Source organism: Bison bison, unplaced genomic scaffold (genome assembly GCF_000754665.1).
Source record: "Bison bison bison isolate TAMUID 2011002044 unplaced genomic scaffold, Bison_UMD1.0 scf7180017864259, whole genome shotgun sequence".
Classification (NCBI taxonomy): domain Eukaryota; kingdom Metazoa; phylum Chordata; class Mammalia; order Artiodactyla; family Bovidae; genus Bison; species Bison bison.
In genome coordinates, this window is record NW_011494831.1 from 7,000,155 (window position 1) to 7,018,155 (window position 18,001).

The window sequence follows — 18,001 nt, forward strand, 5'->3', positions numbered from 1 at the left end:
GTTCATCGCAGCACTGTTTATAATAGCCAGGACATGGAAGCAACCTAGATGTCCATCAGCAGATGAATGGATAAGAAAACGGTGGTACATATACACAATGGAGTATTACTCAGCCATTAAAAAGAATACATTTGAATCAGTTCTAATGAGGTGGATGAAACTGGAGCCTATTATACAGAGTGAAGTAAGCCAGAAGGTAAAACACCAATACAGTATACTAACGCATATATTTGGAATTTAGAAAGATGGTAACGATAACCCTGTATACGAGACAGCAAAAGAGACACTGACGTATAGAACAGTCTTATGGACTTTGTGGGAGAGGGAGAGGGTGGGAAGATTTGGGTGAATGGCATTGAAACATGTAAAATATCATGTATGAAACGAGATGCCAGTCCAGGTTCAATGCACGATACTGGATGCTTGGGGCTAGTGCACTGGGACGACCCAGAGGGATGGTATGGGGAGGGAGGAGGGAGGAGGGTTCAGGATGGGAAACACATGTATACCTGTGGTGGATTCATTTTGATATTTGGCAAAACTAATACAATTATGTAAAGTTTAAAAATAAAATAAAATTAATTAAAAAAAAAAAAAAAGATTTAACTCAAATATTGTTTTTTCTGAAATTTTCCTGGGCCGACATTTTGTCAATGTCTAATCAAACTACAGAAGTCTAATCAAACATTAAGTACAGTATCTATTCCACTATATCTTGTGCCTAGTTTTTAAATCATCTGACAGCTTAGTAATGTGACAACTTAGACTGTAAGCTCCCAGTGGGCAAGGCCCATTATCTGTCACCATGAGACATTCATGGGGTCGCAAAGAGTCGAACACGACTGAGCGACTGAACTGTCTGACTGACACTCTAAAAGCTAAGTGATGTCTCCAATTCCTGACTTTTTTAATGACTCTATAATTCTGTACCGCATTTTATCCTCCATACTGACAGCTTTGATTCAAGCTTTCTTCCGTATGTTGAACAGTGGTCATTTCCTGATCTATTTCCTACAAAACTGTTTTTCTGTCAACTCCTCTTCCACTTTCTCTATCACTGTTCACATGCTTGGCTATTGTTTTATTCCTTTATTATTGTTTTAGCACAGTTTCAGGGAGAAGACACAAAGAATGAATATTTTGAAAACAGTAGGTTTAAGTAGAACTAACTCTTTATTTTCTCTTAAACATATAGCTGTTGGTATTCAGACCCTCAGAAGCTATTTCCTAGCAAATGAAGAATTGTAATTGAGTAGCTTTGGGTCAGAAATATTTGTATAAATAACTAGGTAAGATTTCTTTTTTAAATGTAAGTTATCTGGTTATGAAATCTGTTTGTTTATAAATATACTTTTTAAAGAAATTATATTCATTTTGAAATGCTTAGAAAGGAATCATAGGTCATGATAAACTGAAAAACAGGTATATCTTCTCCAAACAGTAGCACTGAGCAAACTATTTTCTAGATTGAAACAGCAAAGAGAATAATAATAGTATATTTGGTAGTTTCTTTATGGAATCTACAAGGTCCAATTACTACAAGACATTTTAGAAAATTATGTAGGAAGGAATTGTTAATTCAAATTAAAAAATCTTCCCAAACTGATCAAAATATTAACACAGTATCACAAATATGTTTATATTACTATGTAATAAAATCACCTCATTTTATATCAATCAGCATTGTGGCAGGTTTCTCTTCAGAAAATAAATTTCCTTATCAGAATAAATTTTTTTTAGGATGGTATTAGCCATAAAATCTAGAAACTTACGATCACTGAATGGGATTTAATGTGAGATATACATTTTTGTGGTTATGAAATCTCTCCAGGATGGCTATAAAATTGGTACTTTTTGGAAGATTTTTAAAAGACAAACTATCATGAGGAACTCAAGGCTAAGTTCTAATGCCATTTATTAGAATTTTTGCTAAATCTAAGCCATAGTCCACCTCAGCTGGCTGTTGCAAACATGATCTATGCATTCTATGCCTATACTATTTCAAGTTCTACCAGTGTGGATGAACCAGTTTAGAAAAAGAAATAGAAATGTATAGTGTATTGATGATCCTAAAACTATGGCTTAAAGCATTAAAAAAAACAAAATTAGTCCTTTAGTTTCAGCATTTTTCAAAATTAAGGTAAAAGCACCTGAAGTAAAGTTGCTAAATTGTTTATGGTTTATAAAAATGAATTTCTAGTCAATCAACCAGTCTGACATCAAATCAAAATCCAAATAACAGATGAATCTTAAGACTATAAACGAATTTTAGATGTCAGGGTTGTCAAGTTTCAATCCAGCACTAATACGTTACTCATGTTCCTATTGACAATGATAGGGGAGGTTTTAAAGAATAAATATTCATGTAAAGAAAACATACTTGAGCCTAAAAACTGTAGATTATATATAAAACATAGATTCCCCAAAAGACCTGTCACATTTATTCAGAGTCCATATGAATGGACTACTAGTTTACATGTTATTCTCTGAATACATGTTATTGTCTCAAGTAATATAATTTTAGACAGCCTTCTACTAAATCCTTGTCATCAAAAATGTATTGAAAGTCGTACTCCACTATGGTATGCATCACCATGACATTTCACTCACACAACCGGCCTTAAAAGACTAACAGGGCCTGGAGAAACGAGGTGCCTTGTGCTGTCAGTTCCCCCCAAGTATGCAATGTGAACTGAGATCCTGCGGCACAGCTGACTGGACAGCAGGGCCCTGAGCAAATAGAAAAGAGGGAGAGTCATGCACAGCAGTGCTGCAAAGGCTTTGCAGTAAGAAGAGAAAAGAAGCTTCTTTTCAAAAGTCTTTTAAAATGCCATTTCTCTCTTGTATTAGATTTTTAGTCCAGCAACACAATCTTATTGTTTTATCAAATGTATTGCAGTGGGAACACAACTCACAATCTCTTATTCAAAATTGTAGAGAAATGTTTTTCTGAATATTTCAGATTTTAGGAAAATATTACAGTACATATTCCTTGTTTTATATAACACACCCAGCAGGCTCTGTGGCGATACTGTGTAATCAAACACATTATTTCCAGAGCAAAACATGATTGTTCAGATGAAGCAGGGTAAATAAAGAAGAGAAAGTATTTTCTATTTTTGCATTCAAGTCATTTCAGGTTAGATGTCACCACCAAACTAGTTCTCATCAGCTTTTGCTGCAAAAAGTTACTAATAATATTTAACAAAAGATCCATTCAATCACTAGAACTTTTTAGATTTTAGAATTGTGTCTAAGGTATCACAGTTGTGTATTATAAAACTTCATGACCATAATTATAACAAAAATCACACGTATGTTCTTTCTAAAAGTTATATTCAGTTCAGTTCAGTTCAGTCGCTCAGTCATGTCCGACTCTTTGCAACCCCATGAATTGCAGCATGCCAGGCCTCCCTGTCCATTACCAACGCCTGGAGTTCACTCAAACTCACGTCCATCGAGTCAGTGATGCCATCCAGCCATCTCATCCTCTGTCATCCCCTTCTCCTCCTGCCCCCAATCCCTCACAGCATCAGAGTCTTTTCCAATGAGTCAAATCTTCGCATGAGGTGGCCAAAGTTATATTATAGAAGTGTTTGACTCATTTAAATTAAATTTAGTGCCATTTAAAATTATATATGAAGAAAACACTATACATAGTCTTTTTTAAAAGTGTATATTACCATAAATATTTGATTGGGGGGTGGGTGGGCAGAGGATATATTGTTCAGAAACATACATGTAAGGCCAACCAGAAGGCCCATAAGAACAGGGAGAAAGCAGCCTCTGGGATACAGATGCCTGAGTTATTCCAGGTCATGCCTGAAGGTCTGGGAATTTCTAGAGGGATTGGGACTTGGGCTTCTCTTTCATCCTTTCCAGGAACAGTGAAAGCGCCTGAATGTGGAAGGTGAATCACAAATGCAACCCTGTCACTCACTTGTCAGTCACCTGAACAATTACATGAGATGCAGCATAGGATCTGATCAACCACATGTAATTCCAATCACTTTCCTAACTATGCAACTATATCCTGTATTGAAAGAAAAAGAAAAAAAGGAAAGAATGAAAGGTGGGTAAAAAAATGAGAACGCCTCACTTGTTACTTACATCTGAATCACTAAAAATAAACATCTTTTTATTATAACACTAAAGAGTTAACAAATAAAATGTAAGTATTTGCAAAAAAGACAATGGAGCAATAGAAACCTATATCAAAAACTGAACTGAATGTAGGCCCTTAATTTCTTTTGGTGGGGAAGACAGTATTGAGACCAAGAAGATTTTAAATATATTCGCTAACAGCCAAGAGCAGAAAAATGAGACCAAAAACAAAAATAAATCAACAAACACATTCCAGGAGGCTCAGCATCACCCTAGGTACTGATTACTTTTAACAGAATTGGATCAAAACAGAGTCTACACAGAGATTTTGGCCTTTTACAAGCCAGTTCAAGTAAGTTCACTCATGAAGTGCATTTTACAAAATAAGAATAACTGAAATTCACATAGGTTAACAAACCAGTCACCATATCCACAGCATGACTTTTTCTTTATACAAGTATAAATATGCATTTATATACTTATATATAGAGATAAAAAGTATATACATTCAACACTAATAGTCATTAATAGGATTTTCAGTGATATTTATTTTGTTTTAATCTAATTCTTAAATGTTCTATAATTAATATGTATTATTTAATCATAAAAACTGTGAAAATTTCTAATGGAGATTCTACAGGAAATATGCTAAATGAGCTATCTTAACATTAAAGACGTCATTCTCAACTAAATATAACTCTATTTTTTTCAACAAACTCTAGTATTTCTCAATAGATGTAACAATAAAAATAGTTGTAGGAGAAAACATATCTGCAGTTGACTTAATTATAGATTTCTGGGACATTTACTTACAGTACACATCCACTCTGATTGACTTTATCGCTGGGGACCCCAGGCCATTCTCTGCTTTACAGTAATAGCGGCCTCCTTGATGTCGCTGAATGTTTGTAATCCTCAAAGTCTCGTTGAAGACACTTGAGTCTTGGAATCTGTCAGAGGCACTTCCTGCTGTTTTGGTCCACCTGATCTGAGCAAGCATCAACAAAGATTGTTACTTTAGGTTGGCTTTCTCACTGAAAAATTAAATACCAATTACTCATATGAAGGGAATTCCCTTGTGGCTCAGTTGGTAAAGAATCCGCCTGAGATGTGGGAGACCTGGGTTCAATCCCTGGGTTGGGAAGATCCCTTGGAGAAGGGATTGGTTACTCACTCCAGTATTCTGGCCTGGAGAATTCTACGAACTGTACAGTCCATGGGGTCACAAAGAGTCGCACACAACTGAGCAACTTTCACTTTCACTCATTTGGAGAGTTGGCATTCAGAAACTGCTACAGTGCAATTTTTGGCAAGTTATTGAAAATTAAGAAGAAAAGTTTATATAACAATAAAATTATAAAATTGTAAATGCAGTTATTATTATATAGTGCATATAATTCTAACTCAATTGCATAGAGTTCATCCATAGTTTCATCAGTGTGAAGGACAATAAAAAATATTAATATATACAAAGGAAGTTAAATATAAGTAGTACACTGGAAATATGGATTAGTTTCTTTTCCTTGAGCACCTAAAATTCTATTTTCCAAACTCTGTAAGGCATTTTTTATTTACCTGCATAGGAAAAAGAGGTAGGCTCTCACTTTCTTTTTGGACATGTTTCATTATTTTATGCAATATTTTCTATTTGATTTGGTTAATTAAAGTATATTACCAGAGTAGCTTATTGAGATTATGTGTAATTTTATACACGTGGTTGTTATGAATGATTTTTATTTCATTTTTATAGCTTTGCTGTAATAAGCCCACAAATAACTTGTCTGTTTGATAATTAGAATTCACTTTATATCAATAATTATTTTCAAAAAATGTGTAAACTTTTCCAAAGAGAACATTTCTATTAAATTGCCAAAGCACTTTGAATACCTAAAATACTCTGTTATAAACAATACTGTTCTTTGCAACACAGCTGTGTACATCAGATTTGGCTTTTACTAGAAATAAAGACTAGTGTTCAAGTAAACTTTTGTGTATTTTAGCTTATATAAACCTGAACAAAAGCCACGTGATGGTACTGTAAAGTGATACAAAACAGGATGTAAAAAGATTTAGTTTTATATCTCTCCTTCTCCCTGCTGTATAATATATTGCTTTATTTATTTTTAGGTTGTAACTCTGCTGATAGAAATCCTCTGCAAACACAAATGAAGAAACATAGACAAATGTAACTAAATAGTGGGTTATCAAAATTTAAATCATTTAATACTACTATTATTTATGCTATTTTGATACAATGTTAATTCAAACTTACGATCTAGTGACACTAAGCAGCTTTAAAAAATTCTCCAAATCATTACAATATCAGTATAAATATATGCACGTTTGCCCTTAATTGTGTGTGAAATTAAAAATTTACTTAGAAATTAATAAAAGTTGAGTAATTCATAAAAATACATATCAAATATTTATCTAAAACTTTTTACAGAAAATATATATAAAAATTAAATGGGGTGATTCTTGATTTCAAGTAGTTCATAAGCTAATTATTAATATTATCATAAAAGACAAAGAATAACATGGGCACTGATTTGATAAGTACCATTTCCATGCAAAAATCTAGGGTTCTATTTTAATTTAAATTTCAAAATTTATAGGTAACAAAATAAAAAAAGATTAAAATGAACAAGCAAATTACATATTTTTGCTTTGTATATCCTATATAGATATATGCTAATTCTCTCTTATATACATATATATATTTCTACCTAAGATGTAAATAAAACACAATTCCTATGAAATGCCAAGTTTTCCTTGACTATCACAATATGGTACCAATATTGATTTTTAAAAATAAACATTTCAGAATATAAAAAGTAAGTTCAGAATCAAAAGAATTATGGAAATGGCCTAGAAGTTTTGGATATTACAAACATGATATTAAGACAATAATTTAGTTTTAGAATACTGTTATAGTACTGGTAATTGTCCAGAAATTGGGTGATGTAGAGAATAAGAGTGTGCATGTGTGTGTATGTGTGTGTGTGAGCCTGTGCCTGTGTGTCTGTGTGTGGGGGTGGGGTGGGGAGAGAGACAAAGAAAGAGAAAAGAGTGACAGAAGAAATTATGATATAGACTATCAAACTTTTTGATCTTAGAATACCTTTACTCTATTAAAAATTATTAATGATCTCAAATATCTTTAGCTATTTAAATTATATCTATTCATAATCAGTGTAGTAGAAACTAAGACAATGTTAAATTATGTGTTATTAACTCATTTTAAATCATTTTAATAAACTGAAGACATTAACTTAAGGAACACTTTTAATTTTTCAAGACAAAAATAATTAAGTAAAATGAATGGAATTGCTTTATAGTTTTGCAAATCTCTTCCGTATCTTCTTTAGTGAAAAAAAGCCGGCTAGATAATTATATCAACATATGCATGCAATCTGTGGCAGCATGTTGGGGACTGGCTATAAAGGGAGTAGTATTTCAATAGCCTTTTTAGATAACTGTGGACAGTCTTCCTTGAGACTACAGTAAAATTCCGTCAGTGTTAGTTTCCTACTTGCAAAATAGAATTGAAAACCATATCAATGCCCTTTTTGCTCTTTGTGACACTAAAACCCATTGGTCTATCTTGCACTTTTAATAGATCATTTTCTCATGCATGATTTTGTAGCAATATAGATTAGTCATCTGGAAAATATGAATTCATTGAGTTATGAAGATCTTCCAGATGTTGAGATAGCTCAACATATAATACAATTCACATATACTAATATCATCAGTCTTCATAGAATAGTCTTCTATAAGGATTGGTGAAATTAGTATATGTGCCTACCATGCTATCATGCTTCTGTTGGCAGATTTTCCAAAATTCTAAATTTTCTCTTAAATATGTGAAATTTATCATAAGCAATAACCATTGTTAAGGTGTTTTATTTGGGATGATAGGTTCATTTCATTCATTTCTGAGGAAATATTTGCCAAATACCCAAGTCTGAATAACCATGTATAAAAAGCATCCTTTTAAGTAAAAAAAAAAAAAATATTCTATAAAAAAAAGTGGGTAATTCACCACAAAACTCATTCATACAAGACTTTGCCTTGAGACAAACTCTGTACTTTAGTAAGCAGCAGAAATCCTTTTTAGGAATTTTCCATTTTGTCACTTAGGATATTAAAAATATAGTGACTGTGTTCTAAGATGTTAAAAATTAATACTGGAACTTCCCTGAGGGTCCAGTGGTTAAGACTTTGTCTTCCAATGTAGAGGATGGGGGTTTGTTCTAGCACACACCTCAAAAAAAGACCAAGAGATATAAGACAAATTCAGTAAACACTTTACAAATGAAGCACATTAAAAAAAATCTTTAAAAAATGAATACTGATTTTTCTGATTTATCAAAAATAGTGACACTGATATTTTATTATTATTATTACTGTGAGTAAATAGTAGTGAAGTAGCAAAGAATACAAAGACTGCTAGTACAATTTGATGCCACAGCTTTGTTGTGTGCTAACAGGCTGCCTGTTTTATCTTCCTTTACTACAAAAGCAGTATAGTGAGAAACAACATTCTTCTTCATGAACTCCCTGTAAAGATCACAGGGTCCCCAGAGAGATCTAGGGACCACACAGGAGAACACTGTTAAGAGTACAGAAATACGTATATAATTTAGGATTTCATACAGGAAATATTTTAAATGAAAAGCAGAAAGAAAGCTTGTTTAGTAAGTGGTGTTGGGGCAACTGACTATATATCCATAATGGAAAAAAAAGCTGACTCTCTAACCCACCCTTCATATCAAAATTAATTCTAGATGCAATAAAGATTTCAAAGTAGAAAATTGAAATTGTTCCATAAGAAAATATGGAGTGATCTGTCTACAATTATTCAAGTGAGCAGGGCTTTTAATACAAATTCTAAAAAAAAAAAAAACCTATCACTTGATTAATATGTCACTCTTTTTTAAAAATTATGTAAGACAATTTACTATTAAAAATGTCAGAATTCAGGGTTAGTTTCCATAAAATATACATATATATACAATATATATGTATATGTACATAGTATACTAGATGATGAGTAAGTTAATGGATAAGAAAAGAAAAGGGAAAAAATAGAACTACAAATTGGCATTATTTAAGTAAAGAGACGTTCAATTTCTTTCTTTTTAAAACTGTAAATCAAAGCATGAGAAACCAACTTTCACCTATCAAATGGCCACAAACACTATCTCATACCATCTTGTGCTGTTGAGGTTTCATAGCTGGGATTCGAAGGGTAAGATGGTAAAAGCTTCCTTTTTGGAGCAGAATCCAGTAAATTATGTCAAAAAAATGAACACATTCAGACTTGGACTTAGCAATTATCTAGTTAAAATATACCTAACATTTGCACAAGAATGTATAAAATGTCTATGTAATAGTACAACACTGAAAACAATACAATATCAAAAGATAGGGAAGTGGTGACAAATTAATTGACTCTAAAGCTGAATTGAATAGAGAAATGGAAAGAATAAAAATACAAAATATTTTATCAAGCTAACAAAAAATGAGACTATTCTCATCTGTGTAAAAAGAGTACATGTGTGTAAATGCATTTGCACATATATATTAATATGTGCAACATATTTGCATAATATGTTACTCCTGGAGAAAGAAATGGCAACCCATTCCAGTATTCTTGGCTGGAGAATCCCCATGGACAGAGATTGGCAGGCTACAATCCATAGGGTTGCAAAGAGTCAGACATGACTAAAACGATTTAGCATGCAGGCATGCACTAACATGTTAATAAATATTAATACATAAATGGAGCACATGAATACACACAAAATTTAACCTTGATTAATTCTGAGTGGGACTGGTAAAATAAAAGAATATGTAAAATATTCTTTTCAAAAATTTCTTATTTAAAATTCTTATTTACACTTTATTTTACTATGAACAAATATTGAATTTATTATAAATAAGTTTAAAAGAAAAAAATACAATGCAGTTGTGAAATATAATAGAAAAACCAGAAAAGTATAGAAAGAATACAAAATAATCACTTATGGAAAGGGTTTTTCCCCCTCTACTTAAAAAGATAAATAATGAAAGGAAATATTCCTGAGTTTTGGAAAGATAACTTTACTCATTAAGGGCGTTTACCAAGTTATACATCTAATTGATGAGAAAAGAAACCCCTATACCATCCATGGAATTCTCCAAGCCAGAATACTGGAGTGGGTAGCCTTTCCCTTCTCCAGGGGATCGTCCCAACCCAGGGATCAAACCCTTGTCTCCTGCATTGCAGGTAGATTCTTTATCAGCTGAGCCACCAGGGAATCCCAAGAATACTTGAGTGGGTAGCCTGTCTCTTCTCCAGTGGATCTTCTCGACCCAGGAATTGAAGTGGGGTCTCCTGCATTGCAGACAGATTTTTTACCAGCTGAGCTACCAGGGAAGCCCATAAAGAAACCCCAGGCATACTCTGATAGAACTTGTGACCTCAAACTCTACAAAGGAGACTGTATAGGCATCCAGGCAGAAGAAACAAACTATTACAATAAACTATTACAATGTGTTAGAGTCTGCCCATTCCCTGATGTGGATTTCTCCTTCTTCCACAGAAATTGAATCCCACAGTATTCATCAGGCACAAGGTTGCCCAAAACAAAGGCATTTACTATTTCAGCTACATTCTTGCCAGTGTGTTTCAAGAAGAAATATTCTTATAGGGAAGCACCCCTCCACATTTTGCTCATTTCAGCACATTACTGCTGTCTGCCATCTTGGACCCTGAACTGACATGGAATGAAAGTCAAGCACAGAGAATCTATAAAACAGAAGAATCTAAATCTCTGACATCATGGGAGTTTCACCTACCTAACCTGAACTATGTATAGTTTCTGGGTTTCTACATAGGAGAAAAATACAATTCTATCTTACATCATACTTTGGGAGGGGGGTGGTTTCTATGACTAACAGCCAAACTTTAATTGATAAACTTGGAGTGATAAGGAAGAACACACACACACGCACACACACACACACATGCACACACACCATAGAAATACTTTATGGATAATTCAACTCTGCATCCCAATCCTGATTAGTTCAGTAGATATTAATTCATTAATTTTACAGATTAAATGTAGAACTTGAGTTGAAACTTGAGGTGTTGGTGGATATAATTCAGCTGTGAGATAGACACATGGAAGTTGCTCAGTCGTGTCTGACTCTTTCAACCCCATGGACTATTACAGTCCATGGAATTCCCTAGACCAGAATATTGGAGTGGGTAGCCGTTCCCTTCTCCAGGGGATCTTCTCAAGCCAGGGATCGAACCCATGTCTCCCTCATTGCCGGCAGATTCTTTACCAGCTGAGCCACAAGGGAAGCCCCCAAATACGGGAGAGGGTAGTAGCCTATCCCTTGTCCAGCGGATCTTCCCGACCCAGGGATCAAACTGGGGTTCCTGCATTGCAGGTGGATTCTTTACCAACTAAGCTATCAGGGAAGCCAAACTGAGCTATGAGGGAAGGTGGATATAATTCAGCTGTAAGATAGACACATGAACAGAGATTTATACAAGATAAATTTAGATTCCATCATGTAAAAAAAAAAAATCTGGAGTGAGGCAGACCAGTGAGAATGTAATGACTCCGCTCAGGGACTCAGGCTCTTTGAAACTGCCTGCACTACCATGTGCTGCTGGAGCTCAAGGCCCAGAATAGCAGCTACAAATCTAGTTTTCACATCCCCATCCTACCAGAAGAAAAGAGGAAAAGACAAAAAAGTGCCTACCACATCGGCTTTACAGAAGGCTCTAGGATATTGCCTCAGGACACTGGCTCACTTCAGACAGACAGAGCCCCACCCATAGCTACCAGAAAGGCTGGGAAGTGTATTCTTTACCACACAGAGCTCCTGTCTCCCAGGCACCTTCTAAAATCTAATTCTATAGCTCTGGGAAAAGAGGGGACGGGTTATTTGGGACAACTTGCTAGTCCCAAAGCAGGAATAAAATACATTCACTACTCAAATATGCTGCATTGTTAAATATGATTGTATTTAAACACTTTTTATTTCCATAAAAATAACATGTACAGAAAAAGAAAGATGTTACACTTTAGAGGGATACTCTTTATGGTAACTATATAATCTAAAGGAACAGCTTGGAGATACTCCTAGGCTGCAGATCATAACACTTCGCTTAGAGTCACCTAACTCTCCACAGAGAATTTTCTACTTTGCTTTTTGCAAATAATGATATTTCTGAACATCATTATTTTTATGTAGTCTTAAATAAAATCACTGTTGACTAAAATAGCTTAAGAAAATGTTAAAAACCTAAAGTGCAGACCAGAGGATAGACCTAGGTGAATCCAAAAGAGTATATTCCATGGATAGTACAAACTCAATAAGCAGTTAGCCCTTGACAATTCTCAGACTTCTAGGTTCTCCCCTTTAATTAACATCTAGTGAATGAGAAGTTTTGTGAATTAAAGATGGTTTCTATCACTTGTCAAGGTGTTAGGCTTTATTCTCCTGTCTCTTCAGGTCAATCTATAATGACAAATATGAGCTTTGTCCCAGCCTTGTTCATATTCTGAAAAAAGACCCTTTATCTGTAAAAGACATCCAGAGAAAGATAAACATCATCTGATCTGCTATAATGATTGGGGTGATTTGCCACCAGAGCCTTTGGGCACTAAACAAAGACAGTCATGGCTCTTGTCATTTCCAGAGTGATAATCTGAAAAGGCATAAAGGTATGATTATGAGTAACAGTGCTCTTTACAGTTTTGAAAATAAAAGTTATCCTCTTATCCTGCACTAATATCAGGGAAAATAACAGAGAAAATATGTTCTCTTTGAGTTACTCAATACAATAAATAGAACTCTGAGTGGAACAGGACTCCAGATCATACAGGTTCAATTTTTAATAAACTGTATCAGTCTATTATAAATAATAGAAAAATGTCACTCTTGTTTCTTAATATTATACAAAAATTTTCTGTCAAAGCAACAAATTTTTAACCTGAAAACTTCTATAGACTGTGTGTGTGTGTTCAGCCGTGTCTATTTTCAACCCCATGGACTGTAGCCCGCCAGACTCTGCTGCCCTTGAAATTTTCCAAGCAAGAATCCTGGAATGGGTTGCCAATTCCTACTCCCTGAGGATCTTTCGAAGCCAGGGATAGAACCCGCATCTCCTTCACTGACAAGTGGATTCTTTACCACCGAGACACCTGGGAATCGACAACTTTTTCACTCTGTGCATGAACATTATATTTTTCTAGCATGCTGACCAATATTAAAGATCACTGCTATCACTAATATGACTACTACTAAAAATAATTTAGAACTTCAAAAGATTCCTACAAGTTACAGTTACTATCTATTAATATTGTCCACATTGTGATAAGGAAGAATTGTTCAAAGTGTGTAGTGTGAATAAGAAGCTCAGGGAGGCAATAAAGAAAAAAGAGTCTGAACATCAACCTGGGGTCTTCTCACCAGCCAAAGAATAGAATGGTGAAGGACAGGGAATCATTATGGTAAATGCATTGGAAACAAAAGGAGAATTTTGAGGTGAGGACATGGGTATTTCTGAAAATGAGATACGCCTTAAGGCAGAGAAAACATTTTTTTCTCATCATTCTCTTGACTGTGGCTTTTCTTTTGAATTTAAACTTTGAAGACTTTATTCATCTCTTGTGAAAATAAGCAGTGAGAGATACTAAGTAAATTTTGCATTTATCTTTAGCAATGTTGATTCCTACCTGTGTATGGAGAACTACAATAGGACCTGGTAGCAGTCTATCAAACCAAATGTGACAGAAGAGGGTACATTTTGGTGCAAATGCTTTAAAAAGTGTTGGGGTTACTGCAGATTGCTTCGTTGAAGGCTTTTTTTTTTTTTTGTAGCATAACCAAGATATTAATCATGGACTCCAGACAACCAGTAACAGGATTTTACTTCTTTAAAAGTAAATAAAATGCTTTTTTAAATTTTATTGGTTGATTTTAAACCCATGACAGGCTTGAAAGGTAGGAATTTTTTTTTTTCTTCCCTATGTGTCTGTGCCTTTTTACACCAGGCTCCTCCTGAAATGAAAGTTCTCCTTTTTTCCTTCTCATTATCTAGTTAACTCCCTCTGATCCTCCAGAAATCATTTTATTAGAAAGTCTTCCCTCTCCCACAGAGCTCTATTTCATCCTGTCCTCAGTGTTGCCATAGCACCTTGCAAATCTCTCTGCCAGAGTACTCATATGTGTCATATAGATTAGCTATTTCTATGTTATAGATAACTGCTGTTCCGCCTGAATCTCGCAGAGTCCCTTTGTGCTTTCCATGTACACCTCCTAAGGATGCCCTCTTACATTTGGAAGGTCTCAGGTCTGTGGGGCCACTTTGCTCTCAGAGGCAGAGTCTGAGAAATGCTAGAGATTTTCCTCTCTATCCAATGGCTTTTTAGTGACTATGTAAGCCCAACTCCCTTTGTCTCCCTTAGGACAGATTTTGAAGCATAACTTATACTCTAGAGCTCCTTCTACAGGATCAGGTTGAGGCTAATCCCCTAAAATCACACCCTTGCCTGGCTTCTTCCTTTTCCTGTCTTGTTTTTTTACTCCACTAGCAGTATCTTTGGAGAAGGCAATGGCACCCCACTCCAGTACTCTTGCCTGGAAAATCCCATGGATGGAGGACCCTGGTAGGCTGCAGTCCATGGGGTCACTAAGAGTTGGACACAACTGAGCGATTTCACTCTAACTTTTCACTTTCATGCATTGGAGAAGGAAATGGCAACCCACTCCAGTGTTCTTGCCTGGAGAATCCCAGGGACGGGGGAGCCTGGTGGACTGCCGTCTATGGGGTCGCACAAAGTCGGACATGACTGAAGCGACTTAGCAGTAGCAGCAGCAGCAGCAGTATCTTCTGAAAGTGTTTCCGTAATAAACCCCTTGGACTTGAATTCTCATCTCAAACTCTACTTCTAAAGAACCAGACCTAAGACAACTATTTTGCCTTTAATAAACTACATCAAGGACTGTTCTTGTTTTTGGTGTCTCCAATCCAATGCACTGAGTCTAGGATATAAGAATAATTAACAAAATCATTGTTGCTTGAATGGATTCCTAGCAGTATAATTCTACTGACAATGAAATATAAATTAGAGAAAAATCCCACTCCACAAGGCACCCACAATATAATGAGTTTCAATTAATTGAGGTGTTGATCTTTTAATAAACATTTCTTCAAATTAAAACTGAGTCTACTCAGCCATGTTCATTTTGAAATATAACAGTGGAATTTGGGGGTAAATTCTCTAATTTTAATAAATTTAATTAATATCTAAATATTAATATTTTCATTTTATCTTTATAAACATAGGATTATACATTGAATATGAATGGATGAATTTAGAAGAAAATATCAAATGGTACTTCCCTATTGTCAAATTTTAAATTCCTACTGAATCAGCAATTAGTAGTACTATCTAGGACAAGAATAAAATTTGATAAATGGAAAAAAGTACATTTATAAAGCTAAATTCATTCAAGAGAGATGGAAATATTGGAGAAAAATAATATAAAAATAAAACAGAAGAATAGGTAATGTGAGTTATTAATTTGTTTATCAGAAAACCATCCAAATTTTAGAGATAGGGTGTTAAATGAATCAACATTGCAATACAGCTGGCATAAAAATATCAAACACCATGCTAAATGTATTCAGATATGATTAAAATGTAAAGATTTGACTTCATTTCCAATAACCTCAGATATGCAGATGATACTACTCTAATAGCAGAAAGCAAAGAGGAACTAAAGAACCCCTTGATGAAGGTGAAAGAAGAGACTGAAAAAGCTGGCTTAAAAGTCAACATTCAAAAAACTAAGATCACGGCATCCGGTCCCATCACTTCATGGTAAATAGAAGGGGAGAAATGGAAACAATGCCAGATTTTATTTTCTTGGACTCCAAAATCACTGTGGATGGCAAGTGCAGCCATGAAATTAAAAGTCACTTTCTCCTCGGAAGGATAACTATGAAAAATCTAGACAGCATATTAAAAGGCAAAGACATCACTTTGCTGACAAAGGTCCATATAGTGAAAGTTACGGTTTTATTAGTAATCATGTACAGATGTGAGAATTGGACCATAAAGAAGGCTGAGAGCCAAAGAATTGATGCTTTCAAATTGTGGTCCTGGAGAAGACTCTTGAGAGTTCCCAGGACTGCAAGGAGATCAAACCAGTCAATCCTAAAGGAAATCAGTCCTGAATATTCACCGGAAGTATTTATGCTAAAGTTCAAGCTACAGTATTTTGGCCATGCAGCCTGGCGTGCTGCAGTCAACTGGGTGACAAGAGCCGGACATGATTTAGCGACTGGACAACAATGCAAGCTATAATAAACAGGGGGAAAAAAAACAGCAAGATATATTCTCCCAAGTTTCCACAAGGTGACTGGAAAGAGATTTGTTTTGCTGCTTCCTTACTGTCCATTCAGGCTTCCCTGATAGCTCAGTTGGTAAAGAATCTGCCTGCAGTACAGGAGACCCCAGTTTGATCCCTGGGTCAGGAAGATCTGCTGGAGAAGGGATAGGCTACCCACTCTAGTATTCTTGGGCTTCCCTTGTGGCTCAGCTGGTAAAGATTCCACCTGAAATGCAGGAGACCTGGGTTTGATTCCTGGGTTGGGAAGATCCTTGGAGAAGGGGAAGGCTACCCACTCCAGTATTCTGGCCTGGAGACTTCCATGGACTGTATAGTCCATGGGGTGGCAAAGAGGCTCACACAGCTGAGCAACTTTCACTTTCACTTTACTGTCCACTGCTTCCTAGTCTCCTTTGGTGGTTCCTACTCATCTCCCTGACTTTTAAATGGATGCTGAGTGCCATAATGCTTGTTCCTTTCCATCTACACTCACGTCCTTGTTCATCCCGTCTGTACCTTAAATGCCACTTACATGATGATGACTTCTAATTTAATATTTGTAGTTGAGTCCTCTCTCTTGAATCCAGTCTTCTGGCACCACCACCTACTCTCTGTCTACAATGTAACATATCCAAAATTGATCAAGATATAAACTCTTGATCTTCCCTCCAAACAAACTCTCACCATCTTTCGATTTCAGTTAATGACAACTCCATTCTTCCAGTCATCAGATCCAAAACTTTGCAGTCATGGTGATGAAAAGAGAAGGCCAATAAAAATTTAAAATCTTAGTACCCCCCCCCAAAAAAAAAATCACATCTGTGATAGACCTTAAAATGTGTTTTATAACTTAAGTGACTGAGTAAGCATTCAGTCACTTACTGAATTTTCATGTTTTTTTTTTAAGAGGTCTCCAAGATCATGTCTAGGTTTGATGACTCACAGAGGACTTATAGGACTCGTGATATAGTTATACTCATGACTATGACATATTACAGTGAAAGGATACAAAACAAAATTAATAAAAGAGAAATGTGATGGGGGGGATGACATTTAAAGGAAAACAGAAATAAGCTTAAAAGAATCCTCTCCCCATGTTTTCACAAGGAGGCACTTAACTCCCCCAGCATTAGCTAATGACAACGCTTATGAAATATTCTACCAGGGAAGCTTACTAGAGATTCAGATTTTACTGGGTCTGGTCACATAGGCACCATCTGCCCTGCCTATATCAAAATTCAATCTGCAAAAGTAAAGCAAGTGTTCCATGCCAATCATATTGTTTGCAGAAAAAATTTAAGCACAATGAACCATTCTAATCAGAGGGGGACTGGAGCAACCCTTCCTGAAATCCAAATTTCCAGATGCCAAGCAAGAACCAATCTTTCAAGCAGGCCTTTCTAAGTACAGTATTCTCAGACTTGGTAAATTTATTCTTTCTGCACATATGTATATCTTGTAGCAGAAGTGTTGTGAGGGACCTCTA

At 35.3% G+C, this 18,001-nt stretch overlaps 1 protein-coding gene across 1 annotated transcript in view; it reads right to left on the bottom strand.

Annotated features, from left to right (window-relative positions):
• MDGA2 (MAM domain containing glycosylphosphatidylinositol anchor 2) overlaps positions 1-18,001 on the bottom strand; it is a 534,959-nt gene that overhangs the window by 432,518 nt on the left and 84,440 nt on the right. The window contains exon 3 of the mRNA XM_010848064.1: positions 4,918-5,092. Coding sequence (XP_010846366.1) covers positions 4,918-5,092 — 175 coding nt within the window. The remainder of the gene's footprint in view (positions 1-4,917; positions 5,093-18,001) is intronic.